Below are 19022 nucleotides of genomic sequence, written 5' to 3'. Positions count from 1 at the left end.
TAGGTTTCGTTTAGAACAATATCTTCAGGCCACTAGGTGCCAATAAATTCTTTCTGGGATTTTGTTTTAGAGACTGACATCAATTACCTATTAAAGATGGCACTGGAGAAGATAGCCTTCCTTCCTTTTGGTTATCTTATTGATCAGTGGCGCTGGGGTGTGTTCAGTGGACAAACACCCCCTGAACGCTACAATGCAGAGTGGTGGTACCTCAGGTAAGTTATTCTGGGCTTTATGTTCATTCTGATTATCAGATAATTAAGAATGAGACTCGATAATAAATACATGCTCTGTTAGGATCAGAATATGTGTACAGTTTCCTAAAAACATTCCCCAGATAATCAGAATATATATATATATATATATATATATATATATATATAAGTAAACATTAAGCAACATATTTGCAGGAATAACATGGATGGATTAATTGATATTAGGCATGTCTTATTTCTGTACACTACAGAACCAAATACCAAGGCATCTGTCCACCAGTCAAACGAACAGAGGAGCACTTTGATCCGGGAGCAAAATACCATATACCTGGAAACACTCCCTACATCAGGTGAGTTTATAATCTAGTACCAGATCCATCTTTACTGTATTTAAAGGTCATTTATATAACAAAAAAGTAGCAAAATGTTTATTTAATTAAATAATTCATTAATAAATATATGTATATATAGTTGTTTTATAAATTGCAACTATCATGAGATTAAGAAGCACATTATTTTGTAGCTCTTGAATAATCAGGTTTATGCTCCATAAAAACTCCTCCACCTGGTCGAGGCCATGTTTAAATTTCATACATATCCTGATTTAGAAATAGGTTCAGGGCCAAGGGGAGGTTTAGTTTAAGGTATTGGCTTGATGACAGATATGTTATGTAGTGGAAATAACTGCATGGGCTAAGAAACCTTATCCAAAACCATTGGCTGTGAACACAGATTGTGGCTGTATCCAGTATTGTAAGATAAAACTTACAAATGTGAGCAAGAAACTATCTAAAAACAGGGTCCAGAAACTACTAGAATTAGAAATTAAAGACTGGATGACACGCAAATTTCCCCTCGAATTCAGATACAACTGTGGTCAATTACTTCAGAATGCTGCAGCAACAGTTCTCACTAGAGATAATTTGTTCATATTACCAAGATTTTTACATCTCTACACTGGCTACCTATAAAACACTCCTCTTGGTCTTCCAAAGGGTTTGGTTTCAGGGCCTCTAGTGCACTACTGTGTATGAGTGAGAGTGTGTATGTATGTGTGTGTGTGTGTATTCTCTATGGGAAGGGTTAAATGTGCTAGACCCATTTGTTTTTGTACACATTGCTCACGAGACAATAGTCTACCCTCAGAAACAATGTAGGAGAAAAACAACTGTGGATTTCTCTTCCTGTTATTGATTGGGACTCGTTGACACATATTCTCAATCTTCAAATCTAGGCTGAAAACGAACCTCAAACTTTTGCTTAATCACACATTACAGGCTGCTGTTTTTCTACTGGTGTTATAGTTGATTTTATATACTGCCAATGTCCTGTGTTAGCTGTTATTTACTACCTTCTTTATACGTTTGTAAGCTAGTTTTCTGTAAACTCTAATCTCCGCTCTTTCTCCCAAAATTTTTTTGTCTGTTTTTTGCTCAGTATTCTAGCTTGGCCACTTGGCAAGTTTCATGTAGGGTGAAATTTCCTTTTTGTCATGACCATAATAACCTCTCTTGTTTTGCCCTCTGCTGTTTCTCTTTCTCTTGTCTCCCTCCTGTTCATTGATGCTCTGCCCCAATGCAAATTTTCAACATTTGATGCATCCTGTTCTAGACACGGGCCTAGATTCTTCCACATCACTTTGCACAGCTGTGACTGTTTAGCCTGTTTAGCCCACATGGAATATTCACTATGGAGTCAAAAAAGACAACAACAATAATAATAACTTCACAAATGTAGAAAACATATTTTTAATGTATATAATTTTAAATGTGTAAAAAAGACTTGTATTTATAAATCAAATGTTGTGAATGTGTGAATCAGTACCTCTCAATTGGCTTAAAATGTGCCAAACATTTCTGAGGTTCCAAATTGGACAGTGGGAGTTTTTGAATGTGGTGGAAAAAAAATCCATACATTCGCCGTCTCTGCTGCATATGTGAATCTCTTTTTGCAGCTGCGGATTTATGACCCTGTTTTGACGGCCAATTGATTGACCAATAGGAAAGCTTTAGCTGGACCAATCAGATCGCGAGGTTTGTTCACTGATTTGTTGCTATCACCAATAGCGCTTTTCCACCAAAAGAAGTCTGATTCTTGAATTAGTTTCGTTCCTGATTCTCAAACTTGGTTCTTTCCAGTGAATCGCCGCGGTTCACAGCGTCAGAGCCAAAGATAAACTGTTAGAGTCATGATAGGCTCATTTATACTTTGTTTACCGTGGAGTCTGACCAGAGTGAGATATAATACTGTGTAAATGTTGCCGAGTTCAGAGCCGTCCTGCTGAGTTTGAGAACAGCGTAGAAACGTAACCAAGAGGCACTGACCAACGCGCATGGAATTGCACTTAACAGCACCAGTATTCCTGGTTCCCCTTTAAACATGCAGAAACATGGCGGTTCACTGGAAAGAACCAAAATGAGATTTGCACACGCAGCAGAAAAGATGAATGTATGGATTTTTTCCACCACATTCAAAAACTCCCACTGTCGCATTTGGAACCTCAGAAATGTTCGCTCTTGCACCTTTTACATTTTAAGCCGTTTGATTTACAAATGCAAATCTTTTTTACACATTTATTATTAAAATTATTTCTATACATTACAAATATTTTTTTCCACATTTGTGGATTTAAATTATTATTATTTTTGTTGTTGTTTTAAATTTGTGCACTCCAATACATTTGTGGATTTTAATTTTACGTGTATGTAGTTGCTCAAACAGAGTTACAAATTCTGTTACATTTGTGAGTATAAGGTAGATTTTCCTTGCCACTGTTGCGCTTGCTCATAAGATGCTTGGATATCTCACTGTAAAGTTGCATTGTTATAAGATTCAATGTGAAAAGCACTATATGAATAAAGGTTATTGATTGACATGTTATATTACTAAATAAGCCCTGTCTTCCTTATTATCATGAAGGTATTTTGTGAGCTTCATTCTTCAGTTCCAGTTCCATCAGAAACTTTGTGAAGTGGCTGGACATACTGGACCTTTGCACAAATGTGACATCTACAGATCAACTCAAGCAGGGGCTGTGTTGGAGTATGTATACAATCAGAGCAACACAGCTGTCAATATCAATATCTGTATCTGAAAAGACACTGTATATTTCTGTTTAAAATGCAATGCAATATCTCAGATTAAATGGAACCATGTCAAACCTTTACAACTTAAATATATCTATAATTTCTCATGATGACACTAGTTTAAAAGTTTTAAGTGATTTTTCTAGAGAATGTGTCTAGTTCCATTAGTAGACTATTATTTTTTAAAGAAATGTTTTATAAATTGAATTATTTGAAACAATCAAGTTGTGCTTGGATGCCTGATTTAAATGTTGCTTTGATTTTTTTTGTTTCCTTGTTTATTTTTAATAGGAGAGTATTGCGTGCTGGTTCTTCTAAACCCTGGACAGAGGTGTTGCAAGACTCTTTGGGCACAGACCGAATGAACGCCAGTGCCCTAATGGAGTATTTTCAGCCTGTAATTGAGTGGTTGGGGAAAGAGAACAACAAGACAGAAGAAACTCTGGGCTGGCCTGACTTTGACTGGACACCTCCAGTGCCTGAGGGATACCCTGAGGATGCTGGTAAGAAAAAGAATCTGAAAGAATTTTCCTTGGCTTTGTTGGACCCATCCTGATTTTTTTTAACTGGATTCTCTCCAGCAAGCTGGTCTGTGCTCACACCAGACATGTTGGGAAACAAGTCTGTATTATTCAGAGCTGCTCTCTGTAATTACTAGGACAGAAGCAGATACACAAAACAATGCAAAGTTCTCTCTGTTTAAGTTAAAATTGAGTATTGTGGAGTATCGCTCCAGAACCATGCTGAGAGCTGGTCTCGACTCGAGTTAAACACAGTCACAGAAGCCACATAGACATAACAATTTACTGTTTTTTAATTTATTTTACAAATCAGAAAGCAGGGTCCACTGCTCCATAACATGTTGCTCTATTCAAAATAAGGTGCGCAAACAGAAATGAACAGAGAGTCCCTGTTGAGTGAAAAAGTCCAGGTGTCGTTGCTAGGTTACATGTAATTTGTGGAGTGATATCTGAAGTGCTCTGGTCAGAGTGCACTCCTGAAACGTCTCTCAACCAATCACATTGCAGGGTTGGAACAAACTGTGGTATAATTTTAATTAAACTTTCAAATATTCTCCAGCTTCTGTGTCATTTTATGGTTACATAGTATTTACAATGACTTTATTTTTAGGTGGTTTGAAAATGGCAAGCATGAATCCAAATGTATGTGTGAGTTTTAGTTTAGATTATTTGAAGCTGGTGATTTGATGTTATTGATCATGAATACAGGATATTAATATTTAATTGTTAGATTATTATTTTTTAAAATATAATTACAATTGTCATTTTCAATACAATGCAATCGTTATCAAAAAGGGAACAAAATGTATGCTTTACAAAAAAACATTTAAAACCTTTGTATGCCTACTACCTGCTATACACAACAAACATTTCAATAAATAAAATAAAAAAAGTAATTGTGTTTTTAAATATTTCTATGTTCTGTTCTTTCTATCAACGATATTGACCCAACCTTCCTTATGACTGTTACAAAGTAATATTTTTTAATAATGCATGCCTATTTCTCTCTCACAGTTAATAAATTTACTGATGAAACTCAAGCAAAGAAGTTTTTGGCTGAATACAACTCCACAGCAGAGACAGTGTGGAATGCTTACACAGAGGCGTCATGGGCTTATAACACTGACATCAATGAGAAAAATAAGCAGATAATGGTAAGGTTCAAGTGAATTCATAAATACACTTCATTGGATACTATTTATTCACCATCTCTTGACACTTCTTTCATTTACCTTTCAGGCATTACAATATTTAATCATTTTAAGTAATTAATTTCTTATTTCCAGAAAAAAAGCAGAAAACATGTATTTAACAAACAAATTCAGGCATGGCCCTGAGACCAGTCCCCAACATACTGCCAAGAATTCTGCAGTCTGAAAGTATAAGTAACGAAAGGCTCATGTCAGCAACCAGCACCCCATACTCCTAAAGTACCTCCCACAGAATATATCAAGGAACACTGCCCTCTTCAAATCTACAAAACACAAGAAGTGCTCCGGTACCAAGGACATTGAGTCGCAAACTTGTGTTCAAACATGTTGTTATTTATGGACACAGAAGTCAAAAAATATCCCAACACTCAGGTTTAGATCTGGCAGGCTGTTCCCCTCAGTCACTCTTATCCAGGCTTTCGTCATGATAATGGAAGTCAAAATAATGCAAATCATTCCTCGAATCATCTCCAGGAATTCCAAGAAGGCTGACTATTCTGAAATGCTGTCGGATGCATAAGCACCAACAGTCAAAGTTTTTCTCTCTGGGGGCCAAAGATGCATTGTAGTGACCCTCTCGCCTACCATGATAAATTCCAAAGTTACGGCTGCCTGCCAGGGACTTAGGACCTCTCACACTGTGCAACTCCTTAATAGAACAGAGACCATCCCCCATTGAGGAGTCTGGTTCCAAAGCCAGATCTATTCATAGAGGTATAGCTGATATCTGTCAAACTCCTGCACCAGCTCCAGCTCCATTTCCAACAGTGAGGTTACATTTTATCCGCCACCAGCCAGTTTCTGTTGTCAAGATCCATTCCGCCAGGGGCACATTTGCCCCCGCCCTTTGCCTCACAGGCATTGCACTGCAACTTTAATCTTGATCTTGTTCCAGTAACTCTTTCCAGGGCAGTTTACATACTGTGCTTTCAACTGTGCTTTTCATATTGGTGTCTTTTGGATTGTATATGTCTGGATCTTCACTCCCAACCAACTTGGGAGACCCAACTATGAAAGAAATGTACAACTGCATGCACTGTTAAACAAAGAAAGAAAAGAAAGACAGAGGTAGAAAAGGCTTCCAACAAAAAGAGGCTGGATAAAGCCAGAGGGTAAACCAGAATAAGCATCCATGTAGCTTTCCAACATTCGAGGTGACTGAGGATGTAAAAAGGCTTGGGAAGTGCATTAGACACATAATTACCAGAGTTGTGAATGGGGGATAATATTAGGTGGATTTTTGAATAAGACCTGAGGTAGGGGTAGTATTTGCAAACGTCACCTTAGGCATCTCACTCCTTGTAGCTCACTCTCTTTGTTAGACTCATTAACTCATTTGTTAGACTCATTTGTTAGACTATTGAGCTGTTCAATGCTTCACTAAAGGGGAGAGGAGAGTTGGACTTCTCTGCATAGTCTGTCTGTCCATCCAACACCACCACCACCTCCACCTCCTCCATATTGCACATGTGTACCTAACTGGACAATAGACAGGTCAACCACTGGACAAGTCAACCAACTCATCTATCTCATGTGTACCTTAATCTGACAGCTACAATAGTAGGTGTATACTTAATACAGGTACATTGCACTAAATTGCCTTGCACTATTTTATTTAATATATTTATTTCTAATTCTGAAACTGCACTGTTATTGCACTGTACTTATATTGCACATTCCATACCCATTGCATTATCCACACCTTTTCAACTTTTAAATCATATGCTGCACTAAAGAGATCATCCCCAGCTGCTCACAGTATCACAGATTCTTGCCAGGCTATGTTTGATTACTCTGACGATTGATTGACTGATTATTCTTAAGCACACTGTCAACTTCTTGGGTATTTGAAAATTTTTTTTTTTTTTTTTTAAACTCTATTAGTCCATTGCTGTTTAGTGATTCGTGTATGTGATGTATGTAAGTCTGTAAGCTACTGAGACCTTGAATTTCCCCTGGGGATCAATAAAGTATCTATCTATCTATCTATCTATCTATCTATCTATCTATCTCTGCCATTATTGTGTTTTAAGTGGGTGGTTGGGGGTGCTATTTTGATTTTATTTTATTTTTTAAATTCTTGGTTTTTACAAAATCACCTATTTCAGCTCTAATTTCACTTTGACTTCCCTTGTGCAAGTGGACTGTCTTATTTCTACAGAAATATCAACAGAAAAATATCTTGATAAATCAATAAATTGTATATTTAATGATTGTTTTTATTGGAAATGAAGAGTTATCCATTAATAATAAGCCAATTATTAAGAATACTTTGGGCATTACTCATTTGACAATGGTATTTTTTATCTCCAGCTGGATAAAAATCTGGAGATGGCCAACCACACAAAGACCTATGGAAAAGAGGCTCGTAAATATGACACAGCTGACTTCCAGGACCCATCAGTGAAGAGGATTCTGAAAAAACTGAGTGACTTGGAAAGGGCTGTGCTTCCTGATGCTGAACTGATAGAGGTTAGAGAACAAGATTATGGTGGACTGATTTTATTCCTTGATATATACCTAAATATTTGTAATATAATTGCAAGATACTGTAATATGTTAGATTGTTTTAAAGGTAACATAAATGTAACCTGAGCTTTTTGCTTAATACTTGTAGTCTAATGGCTCGGACTGACAAGCTGTTAGTGTACTTTATGCTATGATAATGAAATATACTGTTATATCTTCACTGTTGGGACAATACTTTGTATGTCCATTTCTCTGGTATAATGGTTTACAACAACTTACAACGATATTTACATTGGTCCATCATTACATTTTAGAACAGTTTAAAGTGTAACAGTATTTTTAACATATTTAAAACAAATATATGAAAACAGATTAAAAGATAATCCTGCCTTTTTTCCTCTTCACAGTACAATAACTTGTTGGCTTCTATGGAGACTACCTACAGTGTGGCTAAAGTGTGTAAAAATGATAGCAAATGTTTACCTCTTGATCCAGGTCAGTTCACTACTAGGAAATACATTTACTGGCATTATGTGACCATACATTCTTAAGGTATTTGGGGCATCCTGGTACCTCTAAAACCACATTTTTGGTATCCCTAAAATATTACCTTATATGACACATACAAAAAAGAGTGTGAATATTTGTAACGTTATTTTAATGGACGTATTCCTCATAAGTTAAAATATTTTTCTGTTACCTGAAGCCTGTAGTGACCAGTTGCATTTACACTTATATATGTAAGACGTGTGATAAAATGTGATATGTTTAAGGGAAAAAACAACGCTGACTTATGTAACATTAGGTCAGAACATCACAATGAAAATTATTCTGCCCCACTTGATTAATCATTTAATAGTTTTATCTGTTTTTTTATGGTGTTAACAGAGTTTACTGACTAGTTTTTAAGAGTAAGGCAAACTGAAGCAATTTCAACAGGTTTGGAGTTTTCTCATTCTTACTGTGGCATGTTTGTTTGTGTTTATCTTCCTCAGACCTGAATAAAATAATGTCTGAGTCCAGAGACTATGACGAGCTGCTGTTTGCATGGGAGGGCTGGCGTAATGCTTCAGGAAGACCACTGCGCCAGAACTATGAGAGATATGTGGAGCTTGCTAACTTGGCAGCTCGCAGCAATGGTAAGCTTTGCAGAATTTAAGCTTCCTTTGTGGGAACAGTACTACTGTAACACTCAACACAAACATGAAACTAGGTTGGGCTTTTGAATAACATTTGGAAAATACTTGCTTCAATAATTTCTGCAGACTTTTTGTTAATTCAGCAGTTTTTTTAATTTATAGTTTGCACATTGGAAAAGTAAAATAAATTTTATAGACAAGAAAATTTAAATATTCTTTTTCTAAATGTATTCTAACAATATAATCATTCTATATCTAGACAGTTTTACTAATGCTTTTCTGAATTTTACTCACTCATTAACAGGTCATGCTGATAATGGTGCTTTCTGGCGCTCCTTATATGAGACTCCAACATTTGAGGAGGACTTGGAGGCTTTATGGAAAGATCTACAGCCACTTTACCTCAACCTCCATGCTTATGTCCGTCGTGCTCTTTTCAAAAAGTATGGAGAAAAGCACATTAATCTCAAAGGCCCAATCCCAGCACATTTACTGGGTGAGTATTACACATTGAGATCATTCAGTCTAACATTGCTGATGGCAGAGAAGCCAGAGGTTTCTCAGGATTCATGCTTAAATATGTCTTCACATTTAAAGATGACAATAAAACATAAATAAGAATTCAAAATGAGATCAGTTTTATTTAGTCTTGCCAAACAAGACACAACTGTGTTTAAAAAAAAATGTTGTGGTCACATGTGCCTCCATATTCATAAGAGAAGGAAAAAGGAAATATTTGGAAGTGATTAAGTGTTTGGAAGTCATTCAATACACATTTCATAAATAGTAACAAATTTAATAAATAAATGGTAAATTAGTTATCTTTAGGAGAACATGTCTAGCTTGATTGCATAAAATATAGAAACAAGAGCAAAGAGATACTAGACCACCATTAATCAAACAGCCATTTTCACAGAGGTTTTTCTGGCATTTCAAAAACAGGAAAGGTCAAAATACTTGACCTTTGGTACTTCATAGCAACGTCTTTGTTTACAATAATAACAAACTATATAAATAGTTTATCTTGTCTGTTCTGACAGTGTATGTATAATCATGGAAAGCCTGTTATTTTCATACAAAGTTACAAAGTTACAAGTGAAGCACTGTGTTGAGACGCCATTAAAGCAACTCGTTTACCAGAAAGCAACAAGATAACATTTTAATGTTTAAGTTTTTGAATATTTCTAAAACCAACCACCTTAATATTTTATCAACCAAGTAATCTATACTTGATAAAGGAACAGGGCATTGCTGGGAACTCAGTATTTATTACTGAGTTACATTTCTATAATGGCCCGACAGGTAAAAGGATGCTGTAACATATTCACAGTCTTGTTTATTTTGAGTAACACCTCGCTCTAGTGTTCTTTAATAATCCGAGGGCCAAACGGTTCCAAATTTAGTTCATGATATGGCTGAACTAACAATAGACGGAGTAGTGGCGCCACTTTAAGTTCTCTCTGTGAAATACGGCTGAATTAACAGTTTCTACTCACGCATGCACTTTTCAACATTAGGTATCAGTCAGTCAGGAAGTGCATATGCCTTGTAAGCGCTTGATAAATCTTTCAGTTATTAAAATTGCAGAATTATTATTAGATTTTTATATTTCTGGCGGATTCTAAAATACATACCAGGACTATTTTCTGTTATTTTATTATCTTTTTCTTATTCTATTAATTTGCTTATTTTTTGGTAAATGTACATATAATTTTATCAATAAGTTATTTCATACTGACATACTTTGAGTTTGGCCTTTGGAAGGCAGTTATGATTTAATATTTTGAATATTTGTTTTTATGTAAATATATGTTTTCATTTTTTATGCACATTAATATTCCACTGCTGTGCATCACCCCTTGATGTGTTGTGGTGCGTCCAAAAATTTAATTGGCAGGAATTGATGTGCTTTAAAAAATAAAAAGGGTAACTGTGTGTGTGTGTCTGTGTGCACTGTACATTTAGAGCTTTGGTTTGGTTTTTTTTTATGTTTTCACAGATATGCAAATACTATCCCCACCCCCCCATCCCAACACAAACACACCCACAGAGCGTTGAGTGTTTCCACATGACTGAAGATAGAATGTAGTGAAATTCAAAGCCCAGCAGGTCACAGAGGAAAATGTTATCACTCAAAGGATTTTATTCTTAGGATTTATAGATTCTCCTAAAGCTCCCCAGGACAAAATCCTTAGACTATTAAAGGATACAAATGATAAAATTATTTACAGTATCAAAACTGAGAAGTGTTGATGAGAAATGGTCCAGGTCTTACTTTAGTCATCTTCAGATAAAGTGTTATGTTTTCAGCAAATCTGAGCTCAGTGTGAGATATTATTAAGATCTTCCCAAAACCCAGAAGATGCATGTCATTCCTGGGCTCTTTTACTCAATAAAAATACACTCACAGATCAAATCAAGTTTAAAAGCTCAGTTTACCATATAGTACCACTATATACTCCATCTGTTTCTTTGCATACTTTGTTATCCCCATTTTTCACCCTGTTAATCGATTGGTCAGGATCTCCACAGAGTATTATTTGGCTATTGGCTCATTCTCAGCACTGCAGTGACAGTGCAGTGGTGGTGGTGTGTAAATGTGTGTTGTGCTGTTACAAGTTGATCTGACACATCATTTGCTGCACCAGAGCAGCAGGAGACTTTATCTAATATCTCTACAGCCCCTTCATCTGATCTTAGCGTTATCCAGGAGAAATTATAGATACATTAAGGAGAAAGTAAAAAAGGTATTAAGGAGAAACTACAGGAGAGAACTGAGATTGGAGCCAATCAACTCCAAATATTTATTTCTTAATCTCTTGCTTGTCTCAGGAAACATGTGGGCTCAGACATGGTCAGGAATCATGGACCTGGCCATGCCATTCCCTGGTGCTGCTCCAGTGGACGTCACTCAAGCCATGATAAATAATGTAAGTACAGACGTTACCCCACACATCCAAACAAAATGTATATTTTAATTACTGCAATCACCCTAGAGAAACATGGAATGCTCTGGAACAACTCTGCATCAGTCTAAGGTCACCGTGCATCAAGCATCTGCTAGAGGGATTCAAACAGCATAGGACTAATCAACCTGCAGCAGATTAACTACCCTTGCACTGTGAAGTGATAAGTTGTTTCTTTAAACAAGTCTGTCACACAAGTTATTTAAGCAGATGCTGGTGAAGGCTACTACATTTTGGGCTATTCTTAACAGTTGGGATAAAAGTGCTATAGAATTCCAACAGACTTCTGACCTCTGAACGGAGAATGGGCCAATGTCATTTTTTTCTGATGTTCATGAGGATTTCGGGCAAATCTTAAAGTTCAATGACTGCTTTTTAATTCACAAAGATAAATAATTTCATAATAAAATGTACTTCTCTGAGAATCAGAATGTACTTCATCTTTCTAATGTCAGTTGGTGTTTCGGTGTGGTTCCTCTTAGGGATGGGATGCACTGCGGATGTTTAAGGAGTCTGACAATTTCTTTACATCTCTTGGCCTTGAGCCCATGCCTGCTGAATTCTGGAATATGTCAATGCTGGAGAAACCCGCAGACCGAGAAGTGGTGTGTCACGCCTCTGCATGGGACTTCTACAACCGCAAAGATTTCAGGTGAGCTTTGCACAAAGAAAAATAAAAAACTCAGGTGCTTAATGATTGGGCTATGGGACAAAGGGATAAGGAGGTGGATGCAGGTGCAATGTGGAGTTTAATAACATACACAATGAGAAAACAAGACTGACCTAATCCCAAACAGAAATATACAAAAAACTAAGGACTAAACAGACAGAGGAGAACCTTGAAACTAACACAGGACAAAGACAGAGAATAAACAATAAACAAGACTAAGCAAAGAACAGGTCAAACTAAGATATACACAGAAAAGACAAAGACTATGGAACAAGGATTTTTATTTTTATATTTATAAATGGCAGCCAGCATTTTCTAATTAAATAAGAAAAAATTAGTGACCAGAAATAAAGAAAAAAGCTTTTCTTCTGACAGGCATGCTTACAGAACTGAATCAAAAGACAAGTAGTGATCGATAAACACAGAAACAGAACACACACTTTCGTTACACAGCTTGGATGAGTTATACTCATTGGTCCACTCTAACAATTATATTTAGATAACAATAAATTAAATACTATTAAAAATTTTTTAGTCATTTGTAACTAGGGGTGTGAATAGACATTAATGTGAAGAAATTGTGCCCCATCATTTTAGCAATGCAGAATAGTAAATAAATATTGCATATAAATAAACATAAATGGATTATTTTTATTATATGTATTTCTCCCCTCTGTAAATCATGTCTGATTTCTGTGGCCCAGAGCACTGAAGACTTAATTAAAAATTCTTGATTAATGAGTAACACTTCCACTGAAGTTGAAATCAGAGCATTAGGAGAGGGAAAACAGTGATCACTGATGAGCTCTGGGCCAGAAAGGAAACATTTTGAATCTTTTAAATAGTCTTCGGTCTTGTTTGTATACGGAGTGTTTTGCAACATGCCAAAGTCATGCACTGCATTATGTCATATGTAAATTTTTCTGTCCCTTCAGAATTAAGCAGTGCACAGTGGTAAACATGGATGATCTCATTACTGTGCACCATGAGATGGGCCACGTGCAGTACTTCCTGCAGTACAAGGATCAGCCCATTTCCTTCCGGGATGGCGCCAATCCAGGGTTCCATGAGGCCATCGGAGATGTCCTGGCTTTGTCTGTGTCTACTCCGAAACATCTTAACAGTATTGGCTTGCTGGACAAAGTGGAGAACAGCTATGGTGAGTTCATATACACATCAGCTGAGTGAATGTGTGAGAGAATGAAAAAGGACTGTGATACAGATTTATTTGGTATATAATATTGCAACCTGGGTGGGTTGTACAGCATAGTGTTTAATTCTGCTGCTTTCTGTGCAGAAAATTAGGGTTTGATTCCCTTGATTTGGTACAAAAATCACACTCCTCCGTTAAGAGAAATTTGATTTGAAATCAGTATTAGAATCACCTTTAAATAAAGACCTTCCACATTGTGGCCATCTTGGTCAAGTTGACAGGAGAGACTTTTAAGGTTTAAATAAATTTTTATTGATCTATTTTTTTCATCCATCCATTCATCCATCACGTAAAGTTTATAGCATTATTCGAAAATCATTTTTAATATGTACCCTCATATCAACCATGAATTCAAAGAGAGTAAAATACCATTCCCTGAATTTTCATCTAAAACATGCATTTGGATTGATGATAAGGCTTTGTTTTACATAGTTTGACGTTAACAACAATGTGCATTTTCACACAATTGCTGTGTCATGTCAGCAAAATCTGGAATTATGTTTTGGGAATGTTAACCACAGTGAACTATGAAGAAATTCTCTAAAAAAAAACATTTACAGCAGTGTCTGCCATATTTCACTAACTGAGACATGGAAGCAAGTCACCTTTATAGCATTATATGTCTCTCTAAAACCCCTATGTATAATATGCCACCACATCAATGGTACTTTCTCACCTACACAAGTCACCTTAGGCACTAATGCACCCCACACCAGGACAGATGCTGGCAAATTTTGCTAATAACAATCTGGGTGGTCTTTGAATTTCCTGAATTTTCTAATATGTATGGCAGATGGGGAAAGATCCGTGATGATGAACCATGATGCAAATATTGAGACTTAGATGGATGCCTTTTAATACCCTTCATATTCCCCTGCATATTTTGGAACTTTTCAAAACTTATCCATCCATCTAATCCATTACCTGTAGCTGCTTATCCAATTCAGGGTCACGGTGGGTCCAGAGCCTACCTGGAATCATTGAACACAAGGCAGGAATACACCCTGGAGGGGGTGCCAGTCCTTCACAGGGCAACACACACACACACACACACACATTCACTCACACTCTCACACAACTACGGATACTTTTGAGTCGCCAATCCACCACGTGTGTTTTTGGAGCGTGGGAGGAAACTGGAGAACACACCACACTCCTCACAGACAGTCACCCGGAGGAAACCCACACAGACACAGGGAGAACACACCACACTCCTCACAGACAGTCACCCGGAGGAAACCCACGCAGACACAGGGAGAACACACCACACTCCTCACAGACACCCGGAGGAAACCCACCCAAACACAGCGAGAACACACCACACTCCTCACAGACAGTCACCCGGAGGAAACCCACCCAAACACAGGGAGAACACACCACACTCCTCACAGACAGTCACACGGAGGATTGTACATTGTTTTATTCCTTTCTGCGTTATATTGCAAACATTCAGAATAGTGTTAGAAATGTAAACCATGTGATAAATTCTGATGGTAATGTTTCCACAGAGAGCACCATTAATTTCCTGATGAGTATCGCTTTGGATAAAATTGCTTTCCTGCCGTTCGGTTACCTAATGGATCAGTGGCGCTGGAAAGTGTTTGACGGAAGGATTCCAAGCCAAGATTATAATAAAGAGTGGTGGAACCTCAGGTAGAACTTCCTTCAGCTTATCATAATTTTTCCTTTCTTTTTTTAATATAGAGGAATATATTTTCTTTGTCAGGTTTATTTCGTGTCAAAATATTATGTTAACATTTGTAACATGCTGTCCTGTGAAAAATTATAATAATCTTGATGATAACTGAATGTCAGCACTCAGCCTCTCATTACCCAGATATTCATTATGAGCTTTTAAACAATAAATGTAAAAAATAATACATTTATATCATTCATACATTGATGAACATGAAGCTTAAAGATGCTAAAATATATCCAAAGCATTAACACGTAACTCACAAACACATTAAACCAGAAATATTCCTATGAGAATAATTTAATATTTAAACAAGGTGAGGTGAGATATAATATGTACAACAATAGTGCCTTTAGTCTGACTGTCTTGGTTCATTATTATTATTTTCAGGCTGAAGTATCAGGGTCTGTGTTCTCCTGTCGCTCGAACAGAAGATGACTTTGATCCAGGAGCAAAGTTCCATATCCCTGCCAACGTTCCCTATGTCAGGTAAAACACTTTTTAAACATAATCCAACAAGAAAACTGACCTGATTTCATTTTGCCTGGTTCATTCAGTTAACAACTCTCCAAATAATTAAAACCAGAATCGAGTCTAATGTTGGGTTTGTATGGTCTCTCTCAGGTATTTTGTCAGCTTTGTGATCCAGTTCCAGTTCCATAAAGCTCTATGTGAAGCTGCAGGTCAAACTGGACCGCTGCACTCCTGTGACATCTATAAGTCCAAAGAAGCAGGAAAACTGTTGGGGTCAGTACACGACTTATCATCCAGTTAGACAGTAATTTATATAATTAAAAGACAAGTAAGTCAATAAAACCATTAAAAATTAGCAATGAGTATTTCCGTGTCAGCTCTGTCACTCTCTATTTCTACAGTAATGCGATGAAGCTGGGTTTCAGTAAGCCGTGGCCTGAGGCAATGGCTATGATCACTGGTCAGCCGAAAATGTCTGTCAAGCCACTGATGGAGTATTTCCAACCTCTGGTGGCTTGGATGGAGCAGGAGAACAAGAAGAATGGAGATGTTCTGGGATGGCCTGAGTACAGTTGGAAACCATCCGCACCTGAGAGTGAGTGTCACGTGTGTTTTGTTTTTTGAAGAGTCCAGCAGAGGAAGTTTGTGCTTTACTCTAAAGTTCAGCATTACGTGGCTGGAGTTATTTATTTTGGCCCAAAGCTTGTTGGATGTTTCCTTACTGTTGGGACAGGATTTTGTCATCTTGTATCATTGTAATATAATTACATCAGTAAAATAAAACATTCAATATTTTCACTTGATTTAAAATGTCTTATAAAACATCCAGTGAGTGTTTCAACTGACTGTGTATTGCCTTTTTTTATTATTTTGAAGCGATTGTCCAGGTGGAGAAAACAAATGAGTCTGTGAACTTTCTGGGTTTGACTGTGGATAAAGCTGGAGCTACAGCTGGACAGTGGATCCTTTTGGTTCTAGGCATCATTCTCCTGCTCTCTACCATCTTCTTGGCCTATAAATACAGAAAGTCTAGGCGCCTACAGAACAAATCCATTTCTCAAATGGAGCTCAAATAGATGTCTCCAAAGCAAAATTTAGCTGTAAACTCAAATGCCCATGTGATGTTTTTTTTTATTTTAATTTTTATTAACAAATTGCCAAAATTACAAATCCACCTCTTTTTGAATGTTTGCATATGGGTCATTATCTGTATGAAAAGGATGAAAAGGTGCTGTTTGCTGTCCATAGGATAATATTAATAAAAATGACAGCCAAATTTTGCCAAACAATTTATCACATAGGTTTCTGATTGGGCAAATGCTTTAATAACATATACTTTATGAAGCATTTTGAGCGTTTTCTAACATTTTCAGTGACAGGACCCATTTATTCCCATTTATGTCCTGATCATCTCCATTAAAGGAACACTATGTAGTATTTTTACCTTAAAATTACAGCTCCAAAATCATTGTGAGGTTTCACTGACCTGTATTGGAGAGAATAGAACCTGCGTCTTTGCTAATTTAGGCTCAGCATTGCAGAAACTGCAATATGTAACATTTAGAGGAGGGTAGGAAGCCATCCCCTTCCCTCCACTTTGATTACCTTGATTACTGATACTCTGCTGTGAAAGTGAATTACATTGAGCAGCTGTAAGTGAAGCCACGATGCAACAATTCCAAATCTTACAGTGTTCCTTTTAAGTATATTGTGGGTTAAATACTAAATTCACATTTTCCCACAGCCATAAAGACTGCTATAAAATATTGCTGAATAACAGGACACAACATTGACATTAAAATGTTGATCTTAAATTACTTTCCATTGATCCATAAAAGGGTGGACATGAGGTTCATTCAAAAAATATAAAGTGTTTTAGCTTGATTTGAATGTTTCTTGAGTTGTCTCAATTAATCCGAAGAATTTTGGAAAAAAAACAAAACAATGTAAATATACATTATGAAGCCTTCTTTACTGATACTGACCCATTATTATTTATAAATTTTGGTCAAATTTGTTTGACTATGCAATGAAGACTGACTGTTTTAATTTATTTGTAAAAAAACAAAAACAAAAACAAAAAAAACTCAATATATGGCAGTTGTGTAATGATTCCAGATGTTTGTTTGTAAAGTCTTAACTGTATTTTTTAGTTTGATTTTATAGGTAAATACTTTACCTTTATGGAATAAAAACAAATAAATATTTACATTTTCTTGTGTCTGTAGTAAAGAGCCCTTCCACTGGTTTTCAGCATAATGTTTGTTATTTCTACTTTCATAAAATATAAATTACTTATAAAATGTTCATATATTTCATAATCATATAAATATTCAATACTCTAATCAGTGCATTCAGAATCTTATGCACTCATTTTTGTTTAGTGCACTTAGTTCCATTTATATTTCAGAGTATTTTTAAATAAAACTATTACTTATTTTAGTGAGCAAAGGAATCTAGTTACTCAGTTACCTTGGAGTATTAAAGAACATTTCCAACTTTTCCTTACAATTTATTCTATATGCATTTCCATAATCCTATACAAAGCACGGTATATGTGTAATATGCTCAATATAAAATTGATGTCTACCAAAATAGATGTAAAAATGACATTTGTTTTACGTAAAAAACATTTTAATATCTAGATTTATATGGGGGAAAAAAAAACACCCCATCATCATTTCAACTTTGAATAAGCATTCTCACACTATGAATGACCCATTTACTGCTAAATGAATGTCCCGATTCCTGCTCCGGATCTAATGTCCATAGTGGTTTTTAATTGGAAAGGTATGGCAGCACGATAAAACAAAAAACATTCATACACCGGACAAAAACATGGTCTAAAATTTGTGTTCTTGGCATGATCTGAGAAAAACAGCTTGTCTGTGTTTAAATTTCACAATGAACGGACCAATAGAAATGGTCCAAAAGTGCTTGGAATAGTATTTCTTTTTAATTGGTGATATATAGGATATTTTCCCTCTATTTATAATATACCATTTGGAGGTACATGGTTTTTGAACAAAATCTACCTACAACATAATCAGCAAACTGTTTATAATAAACGGCCAAAGAGATGAAATCCATTAATATTGTAAATCTTTTCTTTCGATTGCTGCTTGTACTGTGTTTAGCTATGTATCATATTGCAATGCAGTAAATGACATCTAAGCAAGGGAAGTCTTCTCAACTTATGATATTTCTCATCAGAAGTTTATCAATATAATCATTTTCAAGGAACACTAGGTACTACTTTTTACTACTTTTAATTTTTGTACTTTAAAATTACAGCTTCAAAGTCATTGTAATTCCTCAATGAGCTGTAATAGAGAGAATATATTCTCTGACATTGATACGCC

At 36.1% G+C, this 19022-nt stretch overlaps 1 protein-coding gene across 1 annotated transcript in view; it reads left to right on the top strand.

Annotated features, from left to right (window-relative positions):
* Nucleotides 1-18086, top strand: part of ace (angiotensin I converting enzyme (peptidyl-dipeptidase A) 1) — a 37338-nt gene extending 19252 nt beyond the window's left edge. The window contains exons 9-25 of the mRNA XM_066664129.1: nucleotides 71-215; nucleotides 467-565; nucleotides 3135-3257; nucleotides 3593-3804; nucleotides 4837-4976; nucleotides 7347-7505; nucleotides 7910-7997; nucleotides 8498-8641; nucleotides 8946-9137; nucleotides 11474-11571; nucleotides 12090-12259; nucleotides 13213-13436; nucleotides 14999-15143; nucleotides 15577-15675; nucleotides 15811-15933; nucleotides 16062-16255; nucleotides 16537-18086. Coding sequence (XP_066520226.1) covers nucleotides 71-215; nucleotides 467-565; nucleotides 3135-3257; nucleotides 3593-3804; nucleotides 4837-4976; nucleotides 7347-7505; nucleotides 7910-7997; nucleotides 8498-8641; nucleotides 8946-9137; nucleotides 11474-11571; nucleotides 12090-12259; nucleotides 13213-13436; nucleotides 14999-15143; nucleotides 15577-15675; nucleotides 15811-15933; nucleotides 16062-16255; nucleotides 16537-16736 — 2555 coding nt within the window. The 3' untranslated portion in view covers nucleotides 16737-18086. The remainder of the gene's footprint in view (nucleotides 1-70; nucleotides 216-466; nucleotides 566-3134; nucleotides 3258-3592; nucleotides 3805-4836; nucleotides 4977-7346; nucleotides 7506-7909; nucleotides 7998-8497; nucleotides 8642-8945; nucleotides 9138-11473; nucleotides 11572-12089; nucleotides 12260-13212; nucleotides 13437-14998; nucleotides 15144-15576; nucleotides 15676-15810; nucleotides 15934-16061; nucleotides 16256-16536) is intronic.
* The last annotated feature ends 936 nt before the right edge of the window (nucleotides 18087-19022 follow it).

The sequence above is a fragment of the Hoplias malabaricus genome, chromosome 3, assembly GCF_029633855.1.
Source record: "Hoplias malabaricus isolate fHopMal1 chromosome 3, fHopMal1.hap1, whole genome shotgun sequence".
Taxonomy (NCBI): Eukaryota; Metazoa; Chordata; class Actinopteri; order Characiformes; family Erythrinidae; genus Hoplias; species Hoplias malabaricus.
The sequence above is the reverse complement of the archived record's forward strand: the minus strand, read 5'-3'. Positions and strand labels throughout refer to the sequence as shown.